We start from the raw sequence: 24036 nt of genomic DNA, 5'->3' as shown, positions 1-24036 counted from the left end.
AAAACTCATCAATAGAGTTAATAATACAGAAAGTCTTGGGTTTGATAGCAAAGCTGAGGAATCAATGAAATTCTCTCCCATTTGCTCACAGTCACCCATCTGGAAAACAAGCTGAGTCTAGACCATCGCTTCTCTCTAGCTCATTTTCTACGTCTCCTAAGTAACTCATTCCAATCAGCCTAAACACTGCGCCAGAGCCACACACACCAAAGGGGAAGGAGAACGAAAGGACCACTTAGATTTAGTAACACGGCGAGCATCATTTAAAGGGCACCAGTTTCCATCTGAATTACTACTACTTTCTAATGATTTGAAATGCCTAATAAAAAAAAAAGTGGCTTAAAAATTACGTATGTACATCAAACTGTAAAGGCATTTGTTTCTTTGTGGGAAGAGGACGGATGTTCATCCACTTCTTACGTTCAATAGACATCACTCTCATCGCACGACGATCTTTGGTCCACCTAAGAAAAATGGAGTTCAGAAAAAACAAAAACACACTGGCAAAGGCATAATATAAAGGGGCAGGTACAAAGTCTGTACCTAAGGGACCAGAGATTTTTTTTTCAACCCTTCTAAAAGAAATGCCTTATGATTCTGTCATTTTACTTCCTGTTGATATTTATAGACAGACATTCCCTATGAATGCTAAACAAGGAAATGGTAAAATACAGGAAAAACACTATTGAATTTTGTTGAATTCTTAGCTACTAAAGCCTAAAAATCTCTTTCCTTTTGGTCTGCAATTACTCCTAAATTGTCTGCTTTCCTCTGCTCTCCTCACAGCCTTAATCTTTTTTCTTATATGTACGATTTTACGCCCCTGAAAAGAAACAGGCACTCTTTGCACACACACACTACTTACGAATGCCTTGCTTTTGCACTGCAATATTTTCTGTTTTTGTCTGGTTCAATGACTTGGCCATTTCTCAGACACTGAGCACATACGAATTTTATCTTCATATTAAGGGATCCAGGCATTATTTGATTGCCAAGTACCTTAAGTAATTAAGAGATCAGTTTTAATTGAACAGAAAACCATTTTCTGAGAACACATTCATTCACCATGCACAACTGTGAGCTATTATTTTTTTTTAATATAACAGCACGCAACTTCTGTTCTTGTCTGGTCTGATGATTTGACCACTATATATACGATCTGATAACTAAATCTCCAGTTCTCTACCCAAATATAAGAGAATATGATGAAAGTAGATTACAGATGCCAAACCTCAATTTAGCAAAGCCAGCTCTGGTGATAATGTTTAGGACTTGTGGGGAGAAAGGAAGAAAGATGGCTGGATAAAGCAGTCTGGCTAAGTGGTAAGCAAAACTACATCGTCTACCTCCCCTACTCCGAGGATCCCCACAGCCCAAGAACCCAACTGTTTTGCCAAATAAACTAAATAAGAAAACTGTATCCTGGAACATCCCTGAGAGTCCAGTAGTCAGGACTCTGCACTTTGTACTGCAGGGGATGTGGATTCAATCTCAGGTTGGGGCACTAAGATCTTACATGCTATGTGGTGTGACCAAAAGATAAAATAATTAGAGAAAATTGTACCCTATATTCTTTTCTTCTTTGGCTATGCAGGATCTTAGTTTCCTGACCAGGGATCAAACCCATGGCCCCTGAAGTGGAATCGCAGAGTCCTAACCACTGGACCACCAGGGAATTCCCTAACCTGTATTCCTGGCAGGTGCTATGAGATGCCTAGTTTTTTGTTTTTTTATCTTAATGATAATCAACTAAAATTCAGAAATTTTTTTTTCACATTTATACAATTTTTTTTCCCATTTAACTCAATAAACTCAAGAGAGTTACTGGATTGTATGGAAGTATAAACTGCATCTGCCAACTACTAACATCCACCAGGCAATTCCAGAAAAGATCCCAAATGCAGAAAGGATAAAGGAAAAACATACCTGAGCTCCAGGTACGTTTGCTTCCAAATTTTGCCAATATCGTTTAGATTCCTGGGCAATATCATCATGTGAGATACCTGAGAAATGCCGAAGACTTTTTTTTTAAGGATCTTAACGCAATACCAGGCCACCTGTCTAGGCACAGTCAGACTCAATTCTTTACCCCCATTTGGCATAATCTGTCACCAAGGAGGAATATCATACTACTCTTTTGAAATGGAATCTTTACAAATACAGCTCTTGGTGCCTTCCGAAGAATCTTTCTTCCTCACGGATCCGTACTGCATACATGAACTTGTATCAGCAATTACTTATACGAGGCTACATTCAAAATAGGCCACTCGAAAGATGAAGTGACTCAGGTTTAAGACTCAGGATAAAATCTACAGTGCTGCCACACCAGACTGATGGAGAAAGGTCTTCGATACCCTTTCGTAAACCCTGACTGCTCTTGAGGGGACTTGTCTCAATCTCGCACAAACCTACCTGTTTCATTTTGCAATATCCAGACTTTCAGTTCTACAAGACTATGTGCGTAAAAGCACTCGTCTTCCCTTAAACAGCCATATCGAACCTCATGTCGACATAAATCAAGCTGACACTGGCCATGGAAAGAACGTATTTTGGAATACTTTACTGTTGTCTCTCGCAAAATGTGGACAAGGCACCTACGAGGAAAATAGAGTGACATTTTACTACTGTTCTACCACAGCTTGTTTTTTTAAAAAATGTATATACACGTGTGTGTGTGTGCTTAATCGCTCAGTCATGTCTGACTCTTTGCGAGTCAATGAATTGTAGCCCGCCAGGCTCTTATCTATGGGATACTCAGGCAAGAATACTAGAGTGGGTTGTCATTCCCTTCTCCAGGAGATCTTCCCAATCCAGGGATCAAACCCACATCTCCTGCATTACAGGTGGATTTTTTACCATCTGAGCTACCAGGAAGCCCATATACATATACAAAATGTAAAATTCTAGACTGAAAATACATTTTAAATCATTATCAGAAAAAAACAAATCACTGTATGCAAGTGTAGGATTAATTGGGGAGAGGAGAGGATAATTATATTAAGCTATATTAAAATACCTAAATCCATGTCATGAGAAGCTATAAATCAGTATTGATTTTCTGTATTAAATATTAATAATTCATTTAAAAATTCTAAGCAAAACCTATTAGCCGTTTAAAAATAGTCACCATCTTTCAAATCAACAAAAGGAGAGGGGAACGCCTGGGAAGATACTACTCTGGTTTTATTGGGATCTAAAAAGAGGATTAATTGTCTAAAAATATTAGAAAATACCAACATACTTATTGTCTTCAAATTCATGCTTTGTAACCGGATGAGAACAAGAAGTAGAATTATCTTTGTTTCTTTTACTTATCATTCTAGGCTTATGATCAAAACATTTCTGAAACAGAGAAGAAGAATTATCGTAAAAATGTATTACAAGATGATAACTTTTGTGTGATGCTGATGACGTTCATACTTACACATTACAAGCATATGTCAATTAACACTCGGCAGATAGGATGTCTTAATGTTATTCTTTTGGATAGTAACAGTGGCTACCATTGCTAAGCAAATGCTTTAGCATACAGCAGGACCAGAGCGAAGCCCTTGATACTACTGGGTCAGAAACCACCACCTGTTTCACAGTCGAAAGAAGACTTGGAGACAGTACCTCACAAAGGAATATAAATTCTCCAAGATGCTCCTGGAACAGTCTGAACACGGTAAAGCTGATCTTTCCATTGCCACCAAAGAAAGCCTCTCTGCTGAACGCCCCCTTCCGCTCCAGCGTCCAGACATCTATCTCCTCCTGGCAATAAGCAAATGTGCAGTGGCCTGAATATCTACATTCCTCCTCAGCGGCAACATCTAGAAAGACAGGAAATTAACAGAGGTGGGATGGATTAAGAGATTGGGATTGGCATGCATATACTAATATGAATAAAACAGGTAATTAATGACAACCGACTGTATAGCACAGGGAATTCTACTCAATGCTCTGTGGTGACCTAAATGGGAGGAAAATCCAAGGAAGAAGGGATGTATGTATACGTGTGGCTGATTCACTTTGCTGTAAAGCAGAAACTAATGCAACATTGTAAAGTAACTATCCTCTGAAAAAGGAAAAAAAAATAATAGATTTTCAAACAAAATTTAAAAAAAAACACTAGGGGGGAGACAGGGAATTAAAAGACATTTAAAACATGGGCCACTGTGTTTTCAAAACCAATGAATATTAAACACACTAAGGGCACTGTTTAAATTTTTGTAACAATTAATGGATAGCTTCAAACCACGGTACACATATTACTATGCAGGAATGGTGTACTGAAAGCATGAAAGTGTTAGTTGCTCAGCTGTGTCTGACTCTGCGACCCTGTAGCCTGCCAGTCTCATGGAATTCTCAGGGCAAGAATACCAGAGTGGGTAGACATCCCCTTCTCCAGGGGATCTTCTTGCCCCAGGATTGAACCTGGGTCTCCCGCATTGCAGGGAGATTCTTTACCATCTGAGCCACCAGGGAAGTTCCAATGGTATTAACTCTTAAAACAAACAAACGAACAAACAAAAAATAGCAGCACAATTCTAAATTACTTTTACTTCAGACAGGGCAAAAAAAGCCCTGATGTTTGCATGTTCACCACTTAAGTTTAAAAAATCATTTCAGTTCAGTCACTCAGTTGTGTCCAACTCCTTGAGACCCCATGGACTGCAGCACGCCAGCCCTCCCTGTCCATCATCAACTCCCCGAGTTTACTCAAACTCATGTCCATTGAGTCAGTGATGCCATCCAACCACCTCATCCTGTGTCATCCCTTTCTCCTGCCTTCAATCTTTCCCAGCATCAGGGTCTTTTCAAATGAATCAGCTCTTCGCATCAGGTGGCCAAAGGATTGGAGTTTCAGCTTCAACATCAGTGCTTCCAATGAATATTCAGGACTGATTTCCTTCAGAATGGACTGGTTGGATCTCCTTGCAGTCCAAGGGACTCTCAAGAGTCTTCTCCAGCACCACAGTTCAAAAGCATCAATTCTTCAGCACTCAGCTTTCTTTATAGCCCAACTCTCACAACCATACATGATCACTGGAAAAACCATAGCCTTGACTAGATGGACCTCTGTTGGCAAAGTAATGTCTCTTCTTTTGAAAATGCTGTCTAAGTTGGTTATAACTTTTCTCCCAAGGAGTAAATGTCTTTTAATTTCATGGCTGCAATTACCATCTGCAGTGATTTTGGAGCCCCCCAAAATAAAGTCTGACACTGTTTCCAGTGTTTCTCCATGTATTTGGCATGAAGTGATGGGACCAGATGCCATGATCTTTGTTTACTGAATGTTGAGCTTTTTTTTTTTTTTTTTTGAATGTTGAGCTTTAAGCCAACTTTTACACTCTCCTCTTTCACTTTCATCAAGAGGCTCTTTAGTTCTTCTTCACTTTCTGCCATAAGCGTGATATCATCTGCATATCTGAGGTTATTGATATTTCTCCCGGCAATCTTGATTCCAGCTTGTGCTTCTTCCAGTCCAGAGTTTCTCATGATGTACTCTGCATATAAGTTAAATAAGCAGGGTGACAATATACAGCCTTAATGTACTCTTTTTCCTATTTGGAACCAGTCTGTTGTTCCATGTCCAGTTCTAACTGTTGCTTCCTGACCTGCATACAGATTTCTCAAGAGGCAGATCAGATGGTCTGGTATTCCCACCTCTTTCAAAATTTTCCACAGTTTATTGTGATCCACACAGTCAAATGCCAATTGACTACTGGCATAGTCAATAAAGCATAAATAGATGTTTTTCTGGAACTCTCTTGCTTTTTCGATGATCCAACGGATGTTGGCAATTTGATCTCTGGTTCCTCTGCCTTTTCTAAAACCAGCTTGAACACCTGGAAGTTCACGGTGCACGTATTGCTGAAGCCTGGCTTGGAGAATTTTGAGCATGACTTTACTAGCGTGTGAGATGAGTGCAATTGTGCGGTAGTTTGAGCATTCTTTGGCATTGCCTTTCTTTGGGATTGGAATGAAAACTGACCTTTTCCAGTCCTGTGGCCACTGCTGAGTTTTCCAAATTTGCTGGCATATTGAGTGCAGCACTTTCACAGCATCATCTTTCAAGATTTGAAATAGCTCAACTGGAATTCCATCACCTCCACTAGCTTTGTTCATAGTGATGCTTCCTAAGGCCCATTTGACTTCACATTCCAGGATGTCTGGCTCTAGGTGAGTGATCACATCATCGTGATTATCTGGGTCATGAAGATCTTTTTTGTACAGTTCTTCTGTGTATTCTTGCCACCTCTTCTTAATATCTTCTGCTTCTGTTAGGTCCATACCATTTCTGTCCTTTATTGAGCCCATCTTTGCATGCAATGTTCCCTTGGTATCTCTGATTTTCTTGAAGAGATCTCTAGTCTTTCCCATTCTGTCATTTATGGACATTCAAAGCTCATTTCCTGAATATTCATTAGAAGGAATGATGCTGAAGCTGAAGCTCCAATACTTTGGCCACCTAATGTGAAGAACTGACTCACTGGAAAAGACCCTGATGCTGAAAAGGATTGAAGGCAGAAGGAAAAGGGGACAACAGAGGTTGCGATGGTTGGGTGGCATCACCGACTCAGTGGACATGAGTTTGAGCAAATTCCAGGAGTTGGTGATGGGCAGGGAAGCCTAGCGTGCTGTAGGCCATGGGGTAGCAGAGTCAGACATGACTGAGCAACTTAATTGACTGAAAGCTCATTTAGGTGGAGCGGTCTGACAAAATGAAAACACTATGTTTCTCTCAAAAATATATTAAAAGAGTAACATTATCAAAACCTTAGTTCAGTGTTCTGATTCTGTTTAGACTATGTCAGAGAACCCAAAGTTTGAGACAGTTTTCTCTTTAAAACCTGGTAAAATCCCTATTTCAATAAATAACTATAAAACACCCACTAGACAGCAAATTAAAAGCAAAGGTAAAAATAATACAAAAAAATACTAATCTTTCAAACCAAGGAATTTGCTGTTAACTAAACATTTTTAGTAACAGTAATACTAGGACCACTGCAATAAAAGTAGCAAATTGTTTCTCAGCTAGGCCATGTACACCAATTAAGTAATTATAGCACATACCTTTACATATATAATAAGGTCCTTCATAATTTGTTTTTGTCGGTCTTGGACGTATTTTTTTCCATGACTTATCTTCTACATTCTTTATCCTACCAATTAAAATATCTTTCTTACATTTATGGTCTAAATTAGCATGATAAGTGAAATCCATTAGCTTAGGGCCTGAAAAAGATATTAAAAGGATTGTTCACATGCACAAGAAGTATCATTTCATTTTACAGGCACAGTTATAAGCAGATGTGAGAAACTGAATAATGATTATTAAATTCCCATGAAAAAGTCCTTTCATAACCCCCAAGTATAAACAAGCTAGGGAAAGTAATTTTTGTCTTTTGTGCTGTCAGACAAAACACAAAAATCAGAACAAAAACACCAGTGCTCCAAGATATAACCCTTATTTAATTATTAGAGTAAGAATTCTAATGGCTTCTAAAGGTAAAGTGAAAGCGGAAGTCGCTCAGTCGTGTCCGACTCTTTGTGACCCCATGGACTCTACAGTCCATGAATTCTCCAGGCCAGGATACTGGAGTGGGTAGCCTTTCCCTTCTCCAGGGGATCTTCCCAACCCAGGGATCGAATCCAGGTCTCCCACATTGCAGGTGGATTCTTTACCAGCTGAGCCATGAGGGAAGCCCAAGAATACTGGAGTGGGTAGCCTATCCCTTCTCCAGCAGTTCTTCCCAATCCAGGAATCGAACCAGGATCTCCTGCATTGCAGGCGGATTCTTTACCAACTGAGTGAAGGTAAAGCATATGCTTAAATAAACTAAGAAAGAAAATGAATTTGGGCCCCGTTTAGAGTAAACTGTGTTTGTATCACTTGACTTAGGGGTAAAGATATGAAATAACCCAACAAAAAGTACTCTAATTTTCACAAACACTGTATCACATGCTGGTCTTAAAATGCTTTTTTTCTAATTCTCACTCTATTTGAAAATGTTCACATTCTTAAACATATACTTAAAATACAAAGAATTTTCAAAATCAGGTCAATATTCTATTCCAAATGATTCTATACATAAAATTATATCAAAGAAGAACCGAGACTTATCCTATTAGACTCTAAAGGCTCCTCCTAATCAATAATTGCTGCTTCTTTAGAAAGAACTCAAATAAAGATGCAAGAGTCACAATAGTTGGTGTTTCCACTTAGATTTACAAATTCCTAAGAACTCGCAGGTTATTGACAAGCTCCTTGCTTTGGTCCTGACCTGATTTTACGAAACAGATCTGGCAAGCTTGTCTCAGTTCATGGGTTCCTTCAAGGGGATGTCTTGGGGTCACTGAAGAAGTGGGTTTAGTTACTGCACTTCCAAAAAAGTTTCCAAAGTCATTCCGAGGGTGACTTGAAATTCCCAAGAAACTCTCAGAAGCAAACAGACTGCCTGGTCCATTCATCTGCAAGAAGCATAAGAAAACAAAAAACAAAAAAACAAAAAACAGCCAACAAATATTGCACTATCACTAAAGAAGAAAACAAACGCATCTGAAAAATGAGACATTCTGCACAGACTAGACAGAGGACTATCCTGTCCTTACTACGTTTCTATTTGAAAACCATTGCCTTCTACATTTTTCTGTCTTTGGGGTCTCTAGGCCCCTCCCCCACATTTTGGGATGCTCCATGAGTTGTTATAAGCGATGGGTAATTGTTCTGCTTCATCAGCCAACAGGGTTTTCATGCCCTGATCTTGCATTTCTTCGTCATTCACACTGTGCTAAAGCCTCTTACACTGTTGATTAATTTGCCGTGACAGATCCAGCCTTAAACCCAGAGCACTTATTACTGGATGTTCCAGAAGAGTCTTATTTTAGCACTCTTTCCCACAGCACACACAAAATTCCAGGGAGCTGGTACCGTTCATTCAAATAACTCAGTTACTTAAGTAAAAGACCTATTTGCAATTTAAGCGACGAAGTTACAAAAGAGGAAGTGGCACTTACAAGTAAAAGGGAAGAATTACTGTTGTTAAGCGCTGTTCCCTCTCTAGAAGTTGAGGTGGACAGATCTAAAATAATAAAAAAACTTCAACAGACCTTTTCATTCTAATCATGTAATAAGAACATCAGGGCTTAGCAGCTCACTATGGCTTCCCACCTTATTTCCCCTCCCAGTTCCAAGAAGTTTTCTTGTTCATTATTGACATCCAAAGAGGGCTATGGAGTCTCTCCTCTCCTCCAGAAACCAAGGACATAAATAATCCTTAGACAAACAAATTTCAATAAAAAGCAATTTTCAGAAACATGAGCTAAGGCAGGGCCTATCAAATGGGAATGTTAAAAAGACTAAGAAGATAATTCATATTAAAAATGGGAAAGGATTCTCTCCTTTTGAAAGTATGAAGCAGAAACTCATCAAAACATTAAAGAGAATCAGTCGGGTTCAATTTCTTTCTTTTTCTTAGTCTACCACTCAATTACTTTCTCTCTGCCCTCTGTTTTCCACAAATTTTCATTTGTTCAGTTGCCAATCTTTAAATCAATTATTTTGATGTTGATTTGTTTAACTGTAATGATGACTGACAAAAATATGAAGATTTTTCTTGTGGCTACTTAAAGGATACATTAAGCCTAGGATTACAAAAACAGGAGTCAGGCCCAAACCTCAGCAATCCCTTGCCAAAGTAAGGCACTATAGTTTGCTATGGATGAAGCCAAAAATACATGGTTCTATTATCATTCGAAACACTGATTTTAAATTAGTCTTAACTAAGTATTGCCTAGTTCACAATTTAAAAGGATAACCTGTCTTTAAGACCCTTTAAGAGGGGGTTATCCCTTTTCTAGAGAAAACATTAAAAGTCATTTCATGCCCCCCCAAACAACAGACACCCACCTTAACAAGTTATCTTATTAAAACAAACAGTACCACATGCACTCCTACTCTCAGGCCTCTGCTTCTTGACCTCCACAACGGCACAGGTAAGTCCACGTGAGTTTAAAACAGGAAGCTTCAGGTTTTAGAGCTACAGTGTGTTTTCAACTACAATGAAAATAACTCAAGTACCAACTACCTAGTGTTAGTTAAACAGACTGTCTTTTTTAGAAAATGAACTGTAACCGTTTACATAAGCAGCTCGAGTCTTACCTCGTTTGGATTCACTCATGGAAAATGAATTTAAAGAAGAACAGAAATCTTCTAAGGACGAAGTCAAAGGCGGATACAGCTCCGAGAAGGAGGGCGCGGGCGCATACCTCGCCCCGATGGGCAAGGCGCCCAAAAGAGACGCCGCAGAGAAGGGGACGCTCGGGCCAATGCTGGCAGTTGGGAGGGGGCCTCTGACTAAGGCTGACGGCTGGGGAGGAAACAAGACCGGATTTAAGTCCATGAAACTCTGTCCCAAGCTAGCCAAACTGCTTTTAATACCAGCACATAAGAACGAATTAGTCCACTGGGTGATTTTGTTAGGTAACAAAGTTGAAGTCATAACCAAGATGGCAGAATCCAAGCGACAGAGCTGACTTCTTCTCCAGCCCCACTTTTTAAAAAGTCTGGAGATGTGACTTCTAATATCACTGTGACCCAAATGAGAAGTCCCTGCTTCATTTTCCAAGCTTCCTAGGATTGCTAACATTTCCTGCTCTGAGCCAACCAGAAGGTTTCCTCAAAGAGGAACCACGAGGGCAAGTATGGGGCCAGGGCGGAAGGAAGGGTGGTCGAGAGAAGGGAGCTAGAGCAGCCTGGAGAACTGGCGACCATCTTTTTGGAGATGTCAGTGTACAGCCTCATGAGAACAAATGGAACGATGCCTTGCCCCTCCCCGACATAGTGACAATTTTTCGAGAGCCTCCTATATCAATTAAAATACCTTCCACTATTTTAATATACTTCACGGCAGGAGTCAGTGAACTTTTCTATAAAGGGCGGGATATACCGTCCATTTAATCCTCCTAACCCTCTGAGGTGCACCCTACAAGGACTGTCACCATACAGATGAGGAAACCGAAGGACTGAGAGGTGAAATAACCTGCCTCAGATCAAAGTGGAAGGAACCAACTCCCCCCACCCACACCCCCCATCGTCTGTCTGCCTTTTACACCTTCTCTTTGTCAGCTCCACACGGACATCACTGGTTTTACTCTCCCTGGAAACCAGCTCTGAGTTTCCCTCTCCACGCCATCATTCTAGTATCACTGCTGCCACTATCTTAATATACTTCACAGCAGGAGTCAGTGAACTTTTCTATAAAGGGCTGGATATTAACACAGCCCTATTAACATTGTAGGCTTTGTGGATTACACGGTCTCTGGTGCAACTACTCTACTCTGTTACTGCAGTGTCATGAGATATTTTCATGTATCTTAAAACATTATTCTTCTTTTCCCTTTCTTCCAGCCATGTAAAAATCTCAAAACCAGTCTTAGTGTTCGGGCCAGACAAAAGAGGCAGCGGGCCAGATCTGGCCTGTGGACCCGAGTTTGCTTTATGGTTATGTAGCTATAGGAGAATCATCCTTAAGGAATGAGAAATCCTTAATCCATCGACTCATTTTGCCTTACATACCAAATGTCTATTTTTTGCCAGGGAGTTAAATTTCCCTTTCCCATAACACGTGATTCCTAGCATGTTCTGTTTTTTTAATTTAAAAAATGACAAAATTAGCCAGTTACCACTGTAAAAGGACAAAAGTAATTTTCAAGAAACCCTAAGTTTAGCCTACAGTCAATACTGAAAATACCTAGCAGGTTATATCACAATTTTTAAAAAAAGGGGGGAAAAAAAAGCCAGGTTTTAAGGAGTCAGACTGAAATTTACCATGACGGTTTCATTGGCTTCAGGCGCAGAATCCAGGAGATCGTCTATTTCATCTCCGAGGACCATGTCTCCATCATCTAAAAACACCTCCGGTGTGCCGAAGGGCATCTTCCCCCCATTTGCCAACACCGTCGATGGTAGAGAACTCTCTTCCACTTGCAGTGGCAAAACAGAAGTTAAGGGCATAATAGAAATTGAAGCCAGCTCATTTCCAACTTGGTGAGAAAAACTGGATGCGGGTATAGAAACGACAGACAGTGCTTCTTGCCTCGGAGTTAATAAATCTGTAACATGAATGGACATATGCTCACTTATTTTCAGTATATTTACGTAATACTAGTGTTAATAGCCAGTAACAGAGAAAATGAAGAGCAAGGTGAAAATATGAAAGCAATTATAAACAGAGAGACACAACAGTGAAAGCAATTCAAATAAAAGAGTAAAAGCAATTCTAAAAAAAAAGAGTTTGTTTTGCCCAGGAACAGATATATTCACTTGTGAAAACGCTTCCTCCTTTCTCAAAATGCCTGGGCTCCTTTTGGGTGGGGCTACTAGAGGGTGGTGACGCCACGGTGGACACCGAACAACTGCTCACCGACAGTCAGCACCATCAGTCACTACTGACACAGCCAGAGGCACAGAGGTGGTTTCGGAAATTGCTCTTGTTTTAATACTAATGACCCAGCAATCCTAACTGACAACACTATAATGTACATAACATCTGAGGCTGGCACTTTTTTTTTTGGTGCGTAGTGAGGCATGCGGGATCTTAGTTCCCTGGCCAGGGTCAAACCTGCACTCTCTGCATTGGAAGCGTGCAGTTTTAACCACTGGACCACCAGGGAAGTCCCCAAGGCTGGCACTTCAGATTAAGAGGGCGTGTGTGAAAACATACCTGGTTCGATATCCTCCACAGAACAGTTCAAAGCCTAGAAATTGAACCAAATAATAGATCAGAGTATTTTCAGGATTCTAGACTAGAAAGCAAGCTATAAAACTCACTCTAAGAAAGCAATGCCGATTCTCACATCTAACCTCCTTCCAATTAAGACAGAGACAAACAGAACGTATAAACCTTTGCAATGGCCAGTCCAGTGCATGCCCAGTCACGTCTGACTCTTTGTGACCCATGGACTGTAGCCAACCAGGCTCCTCTGCCCATGGAATTTCCCAGGCAAGAATACCAGAGTAGGGTTCCATTTCCTTTTCAGGATCTTCCTGACCCAGGGATTGAGCCTGCATCTCTTGCATCTCCTGCATTGGCAGGCCACCTGGCTGGGAAGCCCAACCTTTGTAATACGTAGGATTAAACAGTGTAGGCCTCTTGCCACTCATTTCGTGTGGCTTAGTATTTCTCCAAGGATATTCAGGAGCCTTCCAGTTCCAGAGGGACCAGTGTAGCCACTCCACCCTCCCCAACTCACAGCGACCTCCTAACAGCTCTAAGAAGACTTATCTTTAAAAAAGATAAATCTTGTTAGTTGTGTTTAACCCAATGACTTCTAAAATTAGTATGTGGCCGCAACCCACTTTTTCTAACAACACCTAACTTCTATGAACATCCTGTAAAATGCTCCATGGGCTTTCAGGAAATACTGATTGAGAGTAAAAGATATGACTGGAGATGTTTGTTTTCTTTTCATAGGGCAGGAAGCTCTGGCCACTTAGGTGTATAAGGAATAAAAAGGTCTCAAAAATAAACAAAACCCAAAAATATTAAAAGCAGAACTGCTAATACTTCTATCTTTTCTTTTTTCAAAATTATGATTCTTATAAGAGTAATAACCTTACCTTTGTAGCCCCATCCCCAGGAACTGATTTTAGTGAGAGCTGAAAGAAAATTAAGATGCTAATTTAAAACCAGAACTGACTCCAAGTTACAAAACAAAATGAAAATACCTTATGGCGAGAACTCTAGCTTACCTCGGCTCTAACATATGCTTTTCTTATTTTAAATCCCAATTTCTGAGCTAGTTCTTGAGTTAGTTTTATTACATGTTCATCCTGAAAAAAGTCAGAATATACGATTAACGGAGGGTTATATTTACTAACCGTAGAGGTGAAGGGACAAAACAGGTCTAATTTATCCTTGTCAAGACACTTGCTTTATGGGCAATTATTCCCAGCTGCAGCAGGTGGACGGCTGGCTGGAAAACATAACTTTTTGATGCCATTCGTCTACATAGAAGCAATAAAATGGCTAGAATGTAAACAAATGAATTAGAACATAAATACCATACCTGAGGCACTGCCAAGGAGCACTTTGCTACAGCATCATAAGCCTCTCTGAATCTTCCTAAATCACTTAGAGCCTTGGATTTCCGATACAGAGCTTTGTAGTTACTGGCATTTAAACTGAGGACTGTATCACAGTCTTCTAAAACTTTATCATGGAAACCCTGGTGAGTGAGACCAAATAAAGTTAGCAATCAATTCATGTCTTGCAATGATGCAAACACAAACAAATTCAGATTCTCCTCTCAAATGGATTGGTAATGGTTTTTATTTGTCTTTTAAAAATTATTTTCATTATGAAATTTCAAATACAGAAAAGTAGAAAGAATATCATGGCTACCTATGTACCCACCACCCAGACCTTTGGCCATACAAGACCCCAGATCTTCAAGAAAGAAAGCTGTCCAGGTATAGCTGAGGTCCTAAGTGTGAATGTCTATATGAAAACTTTAACAACATCAAAATACTACTTTTTAAGTTTAGATAAGTGAAGAGGTTAATTCTTTTGAAGGCTCACTACTCCTTTTTTTTTAATTAAAAAATAACAATAACTCCTAAGAGAAACATAAGGAGCAAACTGTCAGTTGAGATACCTGATACCCCCATCTGTGAATACCTGTATCTTCCCAGGCTGACTTTTTTTTTTTTTGTAAGAGCAGATTACCCCTGCCCCCCCAAAGTCATACTCAAAAGGGTATCTCCAAGGACCAGTATCTAAAAAACAAATTATTTTTAAAAATTCCTAAGTATTTGGCCAAAACTGATTTTTCAAAGCTTGAAGCCTCTCTAAAGCAGCTAATACATCTTCCCTATAAATTGAAATTAGAAAGCTGACTTTTGCTAATGTACTATGTTATTGAAAAATCTTTTTTTCTCTCCAGAAACACTGCTTTACAAGTCACAACTCACCATATTGGAATAGCAAGCAATACGATTTATATATAGTTTTTCAATGATTTCTTTAGGGATTAAAATTTCTTCAGACTTTGCATAATCAGCTATACTCAAAGCTTCTGAATACTGACTTATAGAGTGGTTCCAATCACGTTCGCGATAAACATCATTTCCTTCATTAAAAAGATTTCTCACAAGAGCATGTAAATATACCTTTAAAAAAAATAAAAAGAATGTTACCCCTTGAAACTTTTTAAGGAACAAGTCAGAGTGCAAGCAAATTTTAATTTCTGTATCTAAAACTTCAGAGGAAATAATTTGACAGAGCAATAAGCACTATTGTAAGAAATTATGAAATCTAGGCCAGGTCACTACTATCTCAGCTAGAGTTTCCTCCTGCTTGCTTTTCCCAAGAAAAAAATCAATTAAGAAAAGTGCTGCAAAAGCAGCCTGTCAATATTTGTTGACATCGCCAACTCTGTGCCGAGGACAAATTCCTACAAGTGGAATGAGCATTTTAAGGCTTCTAACTGGTATTTATTGTTGTTTTCCAAAAAAGGCAGTAACGATGAATGTGTATAGTGGCTTGCTTGAGAGCACCCCTGCCAACACGTGTACACACGTGCATGAGCATGCACACATAAAATCTACCAATTTCTAGGGGGAAAACGGTAACCTTTACTTATTTGCATATCTGATTACCAGCAAGGTTGAACTTCTTCACATTTTAATGGACCATTTGTATTTCTTCTTTTGTAAATGTTCAGGTGGCTTACTGATTTAGGGGGTTCAGTTCAGTTCAGTCGCTCAGTCGTGTCCGACTCTTTGCAACCCCACGGACTGCAGCGCACCAGGCCTCCCTGTCCATCACCAATACTCCCAGAGCTGGCTCAAACTCATGTCCGTCAAACCGGTGATGCCATCCACCCATCTCATCCTCTGTCATCCCCTTCTCCTGCCTTCAATCTTTCCCAGCATCAGGGTCTTTTCCAATGAGCCAGTTCTTCGCATCAGGTGGCCAAAGTATTGGAGTTTCAGCTTCAGCATCAGTCCTTCCAATGAATATTCAGGACTGATTTCCTTTAGGACTGACTGGTTTGATCTCCTTACAGTCCAGGGGACTCTCAAGAGTCTTCTCCAACACCACAGTTCAAAAGCATCAATTCTTCAGTGCTCAGCTTTCTTTACGGTCCAACTCTCACATCCATACGAGACCACTGGAAAAACCATAGCTTTGACTAGACGGACCTGTGTTAGCAAAGTAATGTTTCTGCTTTTTAATATACTGTCTAGGTTGGTCATAGTTTTTCTTCCAGGGGATGTCAAATCTTTTTTTTTATTGCTTTTAGTACACATATTCTTTTGGTAGGGGCAAATGTTCTTTGAGTTTCCTTCAGGATTACTATCATTGCTTTAAGATTTTTAAAAGTCCCTTTCCGGGACTTCCCTGGTGGCCCAGGGGTTAAGAAACTGCCTTCCAATGAAGGGGACACCAGTTCGATCCCTGGTCATGGAACTAGATCCCACATGCCTCGGAGCAACTAAGCTTGTGCACCTTAACTAGAGAGTCTGTGCACCAGAATGAAGACCCAGTGCAGCCCCCAAAATAAATTAAATAAATAAGTAATGCTTTCCTATCAACGGGGCAGATAAACATGCAGCTCTTCATCTCGTTTCATGAATTCACGTCTAAGCTGATGAAAGTGACAAAGGAAACTGTCCAGATCGATCTTTAATGACTGAGGTGACTTGAGAGACAGGCTGGTTCCCCTCTCTGGGCCCCGAGTGCCCATCTGTAAAATCAAAGGACTGCTCCACATGATTGCTAGCTCTCATACTTTACAGTTCTACATCTGTTTGGAGAAAAGGAAGGAAGAGACTGAAATGAACAGAGAGGGAGGGAGGCAGAGAGAAAGGAGCGACGTTCAGAAACACCAAAACCCGCAGAGACACAAAGCCAAGGGGAACTAATGGTCTGCAGAGATGAGCATCTTTAGTTCCAGGCCTAGTCAACTGGGCTTTCTCTCTAACTCAATTCATCTCCAGCTCTTTCATTTGATTACCCAGCCACCCTTTTACTGTGACAATTTCTCTGCTAAAGAAAAACCAGAAGATACTCTGTCCCTCTCATTCATAATCTGTCCCTCTCATTCTTCCTGAAATGAAAGGCTAAAAGTAATTGTCAAGGGACTCAAAAGAAATTACTTCAAAACTACATTAACAGAGGAAAGAAAATACACAACTGTCCAAGTATGCCAGAAAAAACTAACCTTATCTTATATACACGAGTTGACAAACTTTTCCTGTAAATACCCAGACAGTAAGGATTTGAGGCTTTGTGAGCCATACAGTCTCTCTCAACCATGTCATGAAAGCAGCCAGATAACACACCAGCAAATGAGCATGGCTGTGTTCCAATAAAACTTTATTTACAAAAACAGACAGAGGGCTGCATTGGGGTTTGCCAAGCCAGGCTACATGTGACCGTTCACAAGCTACTTTCAAACAGATTTTTTCCTTACCGCATATTGTTCCTGTGTTCCTGGATACGACAGCGGTGACCTAAGAAGAAGAAACCAGTTAATTTTGATGATCAGGTCCCTGTCAGGATTTGTTCATCCAGAAGTGACCCTAAAACTGGGCTTCTCATTAGCTCATCACTGGTTCAAAGTACATTTGAAAGACCTACTTGTCCTCTATGACCTTGATTCACATATAACTGTAGTCGCAAAAAAAAATCTAAAACTATTCTTTTGTATCTTCTTTAGGGTAACATTTACCTTTCAAATCTACTTCTACTAACAGAGGGCCTAATTCTTCAAATGCCGAAAAAGTTTTAAAATAGTACAGAACCACTAGTTCTACTTGTTCCAATTCACTGCAGACAGAGGGAAAGAATATCCCCTTCCCAGGAGGGACAAAGAAGTCTTTCTGCCTGGACACGGCCACCCGGGCTGTGGTCCTGTCACTTCGTGCGTCACGAAGGCCAGTTGGAGACCGGGCTTCTCAACAGAAGGAGTGTGACCACAAAAGCCCTGGGTGCTGACCGATGTTGACTTTCCCTCATCAGAGTGAAACTAGGTTCAAATTCCTCCGTCAAACATTCTGGGAGATAAGTCAGGATTTTAACCCTGAAATATCGGTGATGGCAAGATCCACCTTGGAACACAAAGGGACTGATGTTCCAGGAACAGAAGGCATTGCTGGGACAAAAATATCCGATTTCTAACCCAAGTGAATAGGACTAAAAGTATCCCATCCCCTCCTAAATGCAGAGGCACAGCAAAACGGAACTGTATGTGGCGAGGACACAGGCGTGCAGGGAGCCCTTACTGTATAAACTGTAGTCCTTCCTTAATGTTCTGCTGCCTTTTTCTTCTCTCCTCGGACACACTGGACATGTTATCCCACACATCCACTTTCTAAAGGAGAAACCTGGAAAGAAACAGGCAACAAGTTACACAAGGCACGGGGCTCCTGGACCCCAATTAAAACACTCAGGATCGAGGTCATGCCGCACAATTAACTGTGGACGCATCCATCTCCTCCGGCTTGACTAGGGTCTTTGAGGCTGAGGACACCATCTGAGCTGGGCCCGTGGTCCCCGCTGTCTCGTGCGCCTCGAGCAGAGGGTGTCCACATTCTGCCTGCTCCACGTTGAACAGCCGGGCAGATTCGGCAGGCCCCTTCTAAACAATCCTCATGCACAAGTCACCTCTCTCTCCCCCTCTCATCTACCCTCCTTCAACTGCGGGTTTTGTTTCTGGCCTGTCTCCACGCACGCGGAAGCAGCTATGAGAACAGTCCTGGCCTTGTTTTGCTTCTGGAAACCTTCCAGGAGCAAAAAGGTTTCATATCCGCTTGCCTCTGAGGGATTTTGACTTCCTTATGAGCAGAGTCTAAGCCTGATCCATACTCTGTTACACAGACTTTTGAAACAATCCTTGTTGATATAACTGATAGAATGAGGATCTAAGAGAAGTTACTTTAATTGGAATTTTCTAGACGGTAAGGGTTTACCTTAAATGTAACTCAGGTTGATGTCAACACCGGGGGTATTTACCCTGACTGGCCATTGTTCATGAAGTATTTTCCAGAAAGCTACAGGAGACCCACAGAGAAGAGAAATGGGATAAAACATCACCTCTCAGCATCCTAAACCAGGGTCACTCAATCTCAGCCATTCGGGGACAAACCCAGACAGCATATTAAAAAGCAGAGACATCACTTTGCCTACAAAGACATACACTTTGCTATGATTTTCTAGTACTCATGTATAGATGTGAGGGTTGGACCATAAAGAAAGCTGAGCACCGAAGAATTGATGCTTTTGAACTGCGGTGTTGGAGAAGACTCTTGCGAGTCCTTTGGACTGCAAGGAGATCAAACCAGTCAATCCTAAAAGAAATCAACCCTGAATATTCACTGGAAGGACTGATGCTGACGCTGAAGCTCCAATACTCTGGTTGGATGTGAAGAGCTGACTCGTTGGGAAAGACCCTGATGCTGGGAAAGACTGAAGGCAAAAGGAGAAGGGGACGAAAGAGGATGAGACGGTTAGATGGCATCACCAACTCAATGGACATGAATTTGAGCAAACTCTGGGAGATAGTGAAGGACAGGGAAGCCTGGCGTGCTGCAGTCCACAGGGTCGCAAAGAGTGAGTGAATAACAACAACAAACTCTCTTAGCATGGAGAGCTGTCCTGTGTGCCATGGGATGCTAGCAGCTTCCTGACCTCTGCCCACTAAGTGCCAGCAGCATGACTCCCCTCAGATGTGACAAACCAGTATCTCCAGATATTGTTAAACGCTCCCTGGTGGGGTGGAGAGGGGTTGGGGGGTCCACACAGTCACCCTTGGACGAGGACTCCTGAGAGTTAATTCTAAGAGGACATCGTGTCACGCAAACTATGGATCTACACCCATGTTTCAAGTATACATAACTGAATTGTTTTAGTTTCATTACTGCTTACCATGTGTTATGCAAGTTTTTCAAAGTGTAGAGTGGGATGGAGGCTGGAGTGCCCTGAAACCTGGGAACTGGTGCTAAGGCTTTTTCCTTTTCTTCCCCCTTTCAGTTTTATTGAGATACCACTAAATATAGCACTGTGTAAGGTTAAGGTGTAGAACACAATGATCTGACATAAAAACCTCATGAAATGATTACCGTAACAGGCTTAGTGAACATCCATCACTTCACATAAACACAAAATTAAAAGAATATAAAAATATTTTTTTTTCCTTGTGATGAGAACTTTTACTGTACATTCTCAACAACTTTCATGCTTCCCTGGTAGCTTAGCAGTAAAGAATCCGCCTGCAATGCCAGAGACATGGGTGCGATCCCTGGGTAGGGAAGATCCCCTGGAGAAGGAAATGGCAACCCACTTCAGTATCCTTGCCTGGGAAATGCCATGGACAGAGGAGCCTGGCGGGCTACAGTCCATGGGGTCACGAAGAGTCAGACACGGCTGAGGCAACTGAGCACGAGCCACAGACGAGATAGCTCCAGATGGATTTACAGAAGCAACAGCAGTGAGAGAAACCTGGGGGCTGGGAGAGGGTAAGACAGAGTCTCTTCACAGCAAACCTTTAAAAAATTTTTTTTTAATCTTGTGGATAAATGACCTCTGGAAAAAGAAAGTACTCAAAGAAGCCTATGTGGCTTCTGAGCCCTTCCGGGGCCACTCGAGTTTTCTCTTCTTTATCTTAAGGCAGAATCAGAACCTTGGAGCTCAAAGGGACCCAGGGCTGCACTTGGGGGCCCAGGGTGGTCAGGCCAGAGTGACTAGGGATGAAAGAAAAGAAGCTGCAGGCAAGAAGCCTCTCCTCTCCTCAGTGAACGACGGGCCTCTCCCCACCCTTGCCTGGCGAGCTGCAGAATTAATCTGAGGTTCACTTGAGAAGTAAACCTGGCTCTTGGGCCCGGACCTAGGTGGCGGCTACCTGGTGAAATGCACCAACAAGGTCAGAATCGTGGGCAAACACGGGACCTGTTATGATGCCTCCCTCAGGAAGCCGGTGAAGAAAACTGAAACCAGCCAGCATGCCAAGCACACCTGCTCCTTCTGTGGCAAAACCAAGAAGAGACGAGCCGTGGGCACTTGGCACTGAGGTTCCTGTGTGAGAACAGCAGCTGGTGGTGCCTGGACCTTCACCACCACCTCTGCCATCACAGTCAAGGCTGCATCAGAAAGAAGACTAAGGAACCGAAGGACCAGGAGAAGTACCACCATTTGATAACGTTGCCTAGCCTATAATAAATGGGTTCATTTACGTAACAACAACAAAAAAAGCCAATCTGTGGACTCAGAAGGGACTCTGGGTTAGGATAATCTGCCAAGATAAGAGCCTTAGAGCTGCTTCCCCAGGAAGTGCTCAAAAACCTTGAACCTTTGCCCTCTTAGGGACAAAGCGCAGCAGAGAAAGAGCTGACGACTCAAGCCAGCGATTAAGAGAAAGTAAGACGTAGATTCTTAACAGCAGGAAATGCCATGCCACTTCCACATGTTTAAAGACTGGGGAACAGAGCATGAGCTGACATTTAAATATAATATGACACAGCATTCCGTGTTCTGTAGAATTTTCCCCTAAATTTTGTTATGAAAATTTTTTATACACCCAGAAAAAAAAATTTTTTTTTTACCATGAATACCATATACCTCTATACTACCTATATCTTACAATTAATATTTTGGTATATGTATTACATCTGCCCATCCTTAATGACGTCTGCCCACCCTCCGTCCATCCACCAACACAATTTTGTAAACTGCAAAGTGAGCTGCAGACATCAATTATAACTCACCACAAAACACCTCAGCATTATGTGGAGTTCAACATCTGTTTGCAGTTTTTCAGGTAAAACGCACATACGTTAAGGCAGGTTTTGACAAACGATACATTCATGTAACCCAGACCCTGGCCTTGAGACACACCCCTGCCTTCACTCCAGGAAGCTCCCTCGGGCCCCTTCTCCGGCCAGTCCTCCCCTACCCCGCACCCAGGGCAATCGCTGTTCGGATTTTTTCCCACCGTAGTTAGTTTTACCTGTGAAATGAAGCCTCCCCCCACATCTCATTTTAAAATAAAACAATAAAGGCTTTCCACACCATCTTATTTTGGGATCCAGTCAACAGAATCCAGCCTCAGTTTTAAAGTGAAGGAGAACTTGATCAAGTTAATCCAACAACCACTTCTCTTCAAATTCAGCAGAGGCAGGGGGCTTCACCTCCAGCTGACCTCTAAACGTGAGGGCCCTGGGGGGCACCAGAACCCCTCTCCCTGTGTCCCCCCCTCTCTCCCCTCAGGAACCCCCTGCCCCACCCAGATGTGAAATATTCTCATCGAGGGCCCAACAATGCCCGTGTCCATCCCCTGGCAGAGCTCACAGATACCTTCTTCCTGGTCGTTCTACTTGGATGTCCAGACACCACCCGCTGTCCAGAAAGCAGGCCTTTAAAATACCATGAGAGTGAAAAGGAATGTCGTCTTCCCAGCCCGATCATTCAGCCACTTGTGTGCCCTCTGAGGGCAATCAATCAACAGAACATCTTTGACACAGATCTGCTGGGCATCCTGACGAAGACACTCTGTGAACAAAGCTGTGCCTGGACTACAGAGGTGGTTACATGAATCTACACGTGGGATAAAACTGCCCAGAAACACACACACATGTAAATGAAGAGCTGAGTAAGGTCTGTATTATACAGATGTCAGTTTCCTGGCTTGGCTAAGGCACTTCAGGTAGGCAAGACGGCACCACTGGGGGAAGCAGATGAAGGGTTTGTGGGAGTCAATATATGACTTTCGCATTATACTGTGAGTATGTAATTATTTCAAAATAAAAAGTTAAAAATATCCTGTGGATACGCTATTTTTTATACAAACCGGGGCTTCTAACACGTGTCCACACCTTACTTTTCTTGACTGGCACCTCGTCTTGAAGGTCAGTCCACGTCAGCACATATCAAGCTGTGTTAACAGCCATGCAGCGTGCCCGTGATATGGCTGCACCCGAACGTCACCAGGTCCCTAGGACACTGTGGTTGTTTTCAGTCTTTAAAAGTTCACCAGATACACAGGACATTTCATATGTGCATTATCTTCAAAGAATTTCCAAGGAATGAAGGGTAGGTGCGTTTCTTTATTTTGCCAGCTACTACCAAGTTTTACCAAATGACCCTACCCGGCACCAGTGCACAAGAAATCATCGGACGTTTCCACTGCCGTCAGGGAGCTGACAAACAGCGTGACAACTGTGGCTGGGGCTTTGTTTGTTTCAGTCTTCCTATCATTAGTGAGGCTGAACATCTTTTAAGATTTAAGAGCCGTTTGTACTTCCTTTTCTGTGAACTGTTGTTTCATTTCCTTCATGCATTTTTCTTCCAGGCTGAGCTGTTTTGATTCATGGAAGCTCTCTATGTGTTGAGGAAAGCAATCCTTTGTGATGTTATTATTATTTTCCCCAACATGATGTCAAACATTTGATGTTGGTTATGATACTTTTTGACAGCAAAAGTCTTATTTTTAAGTAGCTCAATACTTTCTTTTATGGCTTCTGGATTTTGACATTATCAGAAGCGCCTGGGCTTCCCTGACGGCTCAGTAGTTAAGAATGGCTGTCAAGCAGGCGACAAGGGTTTGATCCCGGTTCTGGGAAGATCCCACATGCCACGGAACAACTAAGCCCGTGTGCCACAACTACTGAGCCCACATACCACAGTTATTGAAGCCCGCAAGCCTTCGAGCCCAGGCTTTGCAACAAAAGAAGCCACCACAAGAAGCCCATGCACCGCAACTAGCGTAGCCCCTGCTCGCTGCAACTAGAGAAAAGCCCTAGCAGCAGTGAATACTGCCAAAATAAATAAAGAAGTAAAATTATTTAAAGAAAGAAAGAAATGCCTGCACCACTCTGAGATTATGAAATAACTCTCCACGTTTTCGTCTAGTAGTCTCACTGTTTCATTAAAAAAAAATTTTTTTTTTCCTTAAACCGGATCCACCGGTTTACTCTAAGGAGTGATATATATGTGTATATATATATATACACACACACACACATATTCATTCGCAAATAGCTAACAGGTG

General features: G+C 41.6%; 1 protein-coding gene across 6 annotated transcripts in view; it reads right to left on the bottom strand.

The window, feature by feature from the left end:
* The window catches only part of ZC3H7A (zinc finger CCCH-type containing 7A), a 38427-nt gene that overhangs the window by 8194 nt on the left and 6197 nt on the right, over window positions 1-24036 (bottom strand). The window contains exons 1-19 of one of the 6 annotated variants that reach the window (XM_086375727.1): window positions 18465-18740; window positions 18278-18379; window positions 17467-17506; window positions 14960-15157; window positions 14056-14214; window positions 13739-13819; window positions 13607-13645; window positions 12711-12744; window positions 11816-12099; window positions 10148-10355; window positions 9004-9068; window positions 8271-8457; window positions 7060-7221; window positions 3616-3812; window positions 3242-3342; window positions 2413-2594; window positions 1927-2003; window positions 866-999; window positions 359-464 (exon numbers count right to left, since the gene is read on the bottom strand). In XM_086375727.1, coding sequence (XP_086231853.1) covers window positions 359-464; window positions 866-999; window positions 1927-2003; window positions 2413-2594; window positions 3242-3342; window positions 3616-3812; window positions 7060-7221; window positions 8271-8457; window positions 9004-9068; window positions 10148-10355; window positions 11816-12099; window positions 12711-12744; window positions 13607-13645; window positions 13739-13819; window positions 14056-14214; window positions 14960-15157; window positions 17467-17506; window positions 18278-18345 — 2322 coding nt within the window. In that variant the 5' untranslated portion in view covers window positions 18346-18379; window positions 18465-18740. Of the gene's footprint in view, window positions 1-358; window positions 465-865; window positions 1000-1926; window positions 2004-2412; window positions 2595-3241; window positions 3343-3615; window positions 3813-7059; window positions 7222-8270; window positions 8458-9003; window positions 9069-10147; window positions 10356-11815; window positions 12100-12710; window positions 12745-13606; window positions 13646-13738; window positions 13820-14055; window positions 14215-14959; window positions 15158-17466; window positions 17507-18277; window positions 18380-18464; window positions 18741-24036 lie in introns of those variants that run through there. The other 5 variants (XR_015154738.1, XM_086375726.1, XM_086375730.1 and 2 more) reach the window with 5 other exon arrangements.

Source organism: Bos grunniens, chromosome 25 (genome assembly GCF_055505025.1).
Source record: "Bos grunniens cultivar Pamir isolate PY7600 chromosome 25, Bosgru_T2T1.0, whole genome shotgun sequence".
In the NCBI taxonomy this organism is placed as follows: Eukaryota; Metazoa; Chordata; class Mammalia; order Artiodactyla; family Bovidae; genus Bos; species Bos grunniens.
The sequence above is the reverse complement of the archived record's forward strand: the minus strand, read 5'-3'. Positions and strand labels throughout refer to the sequence as shown.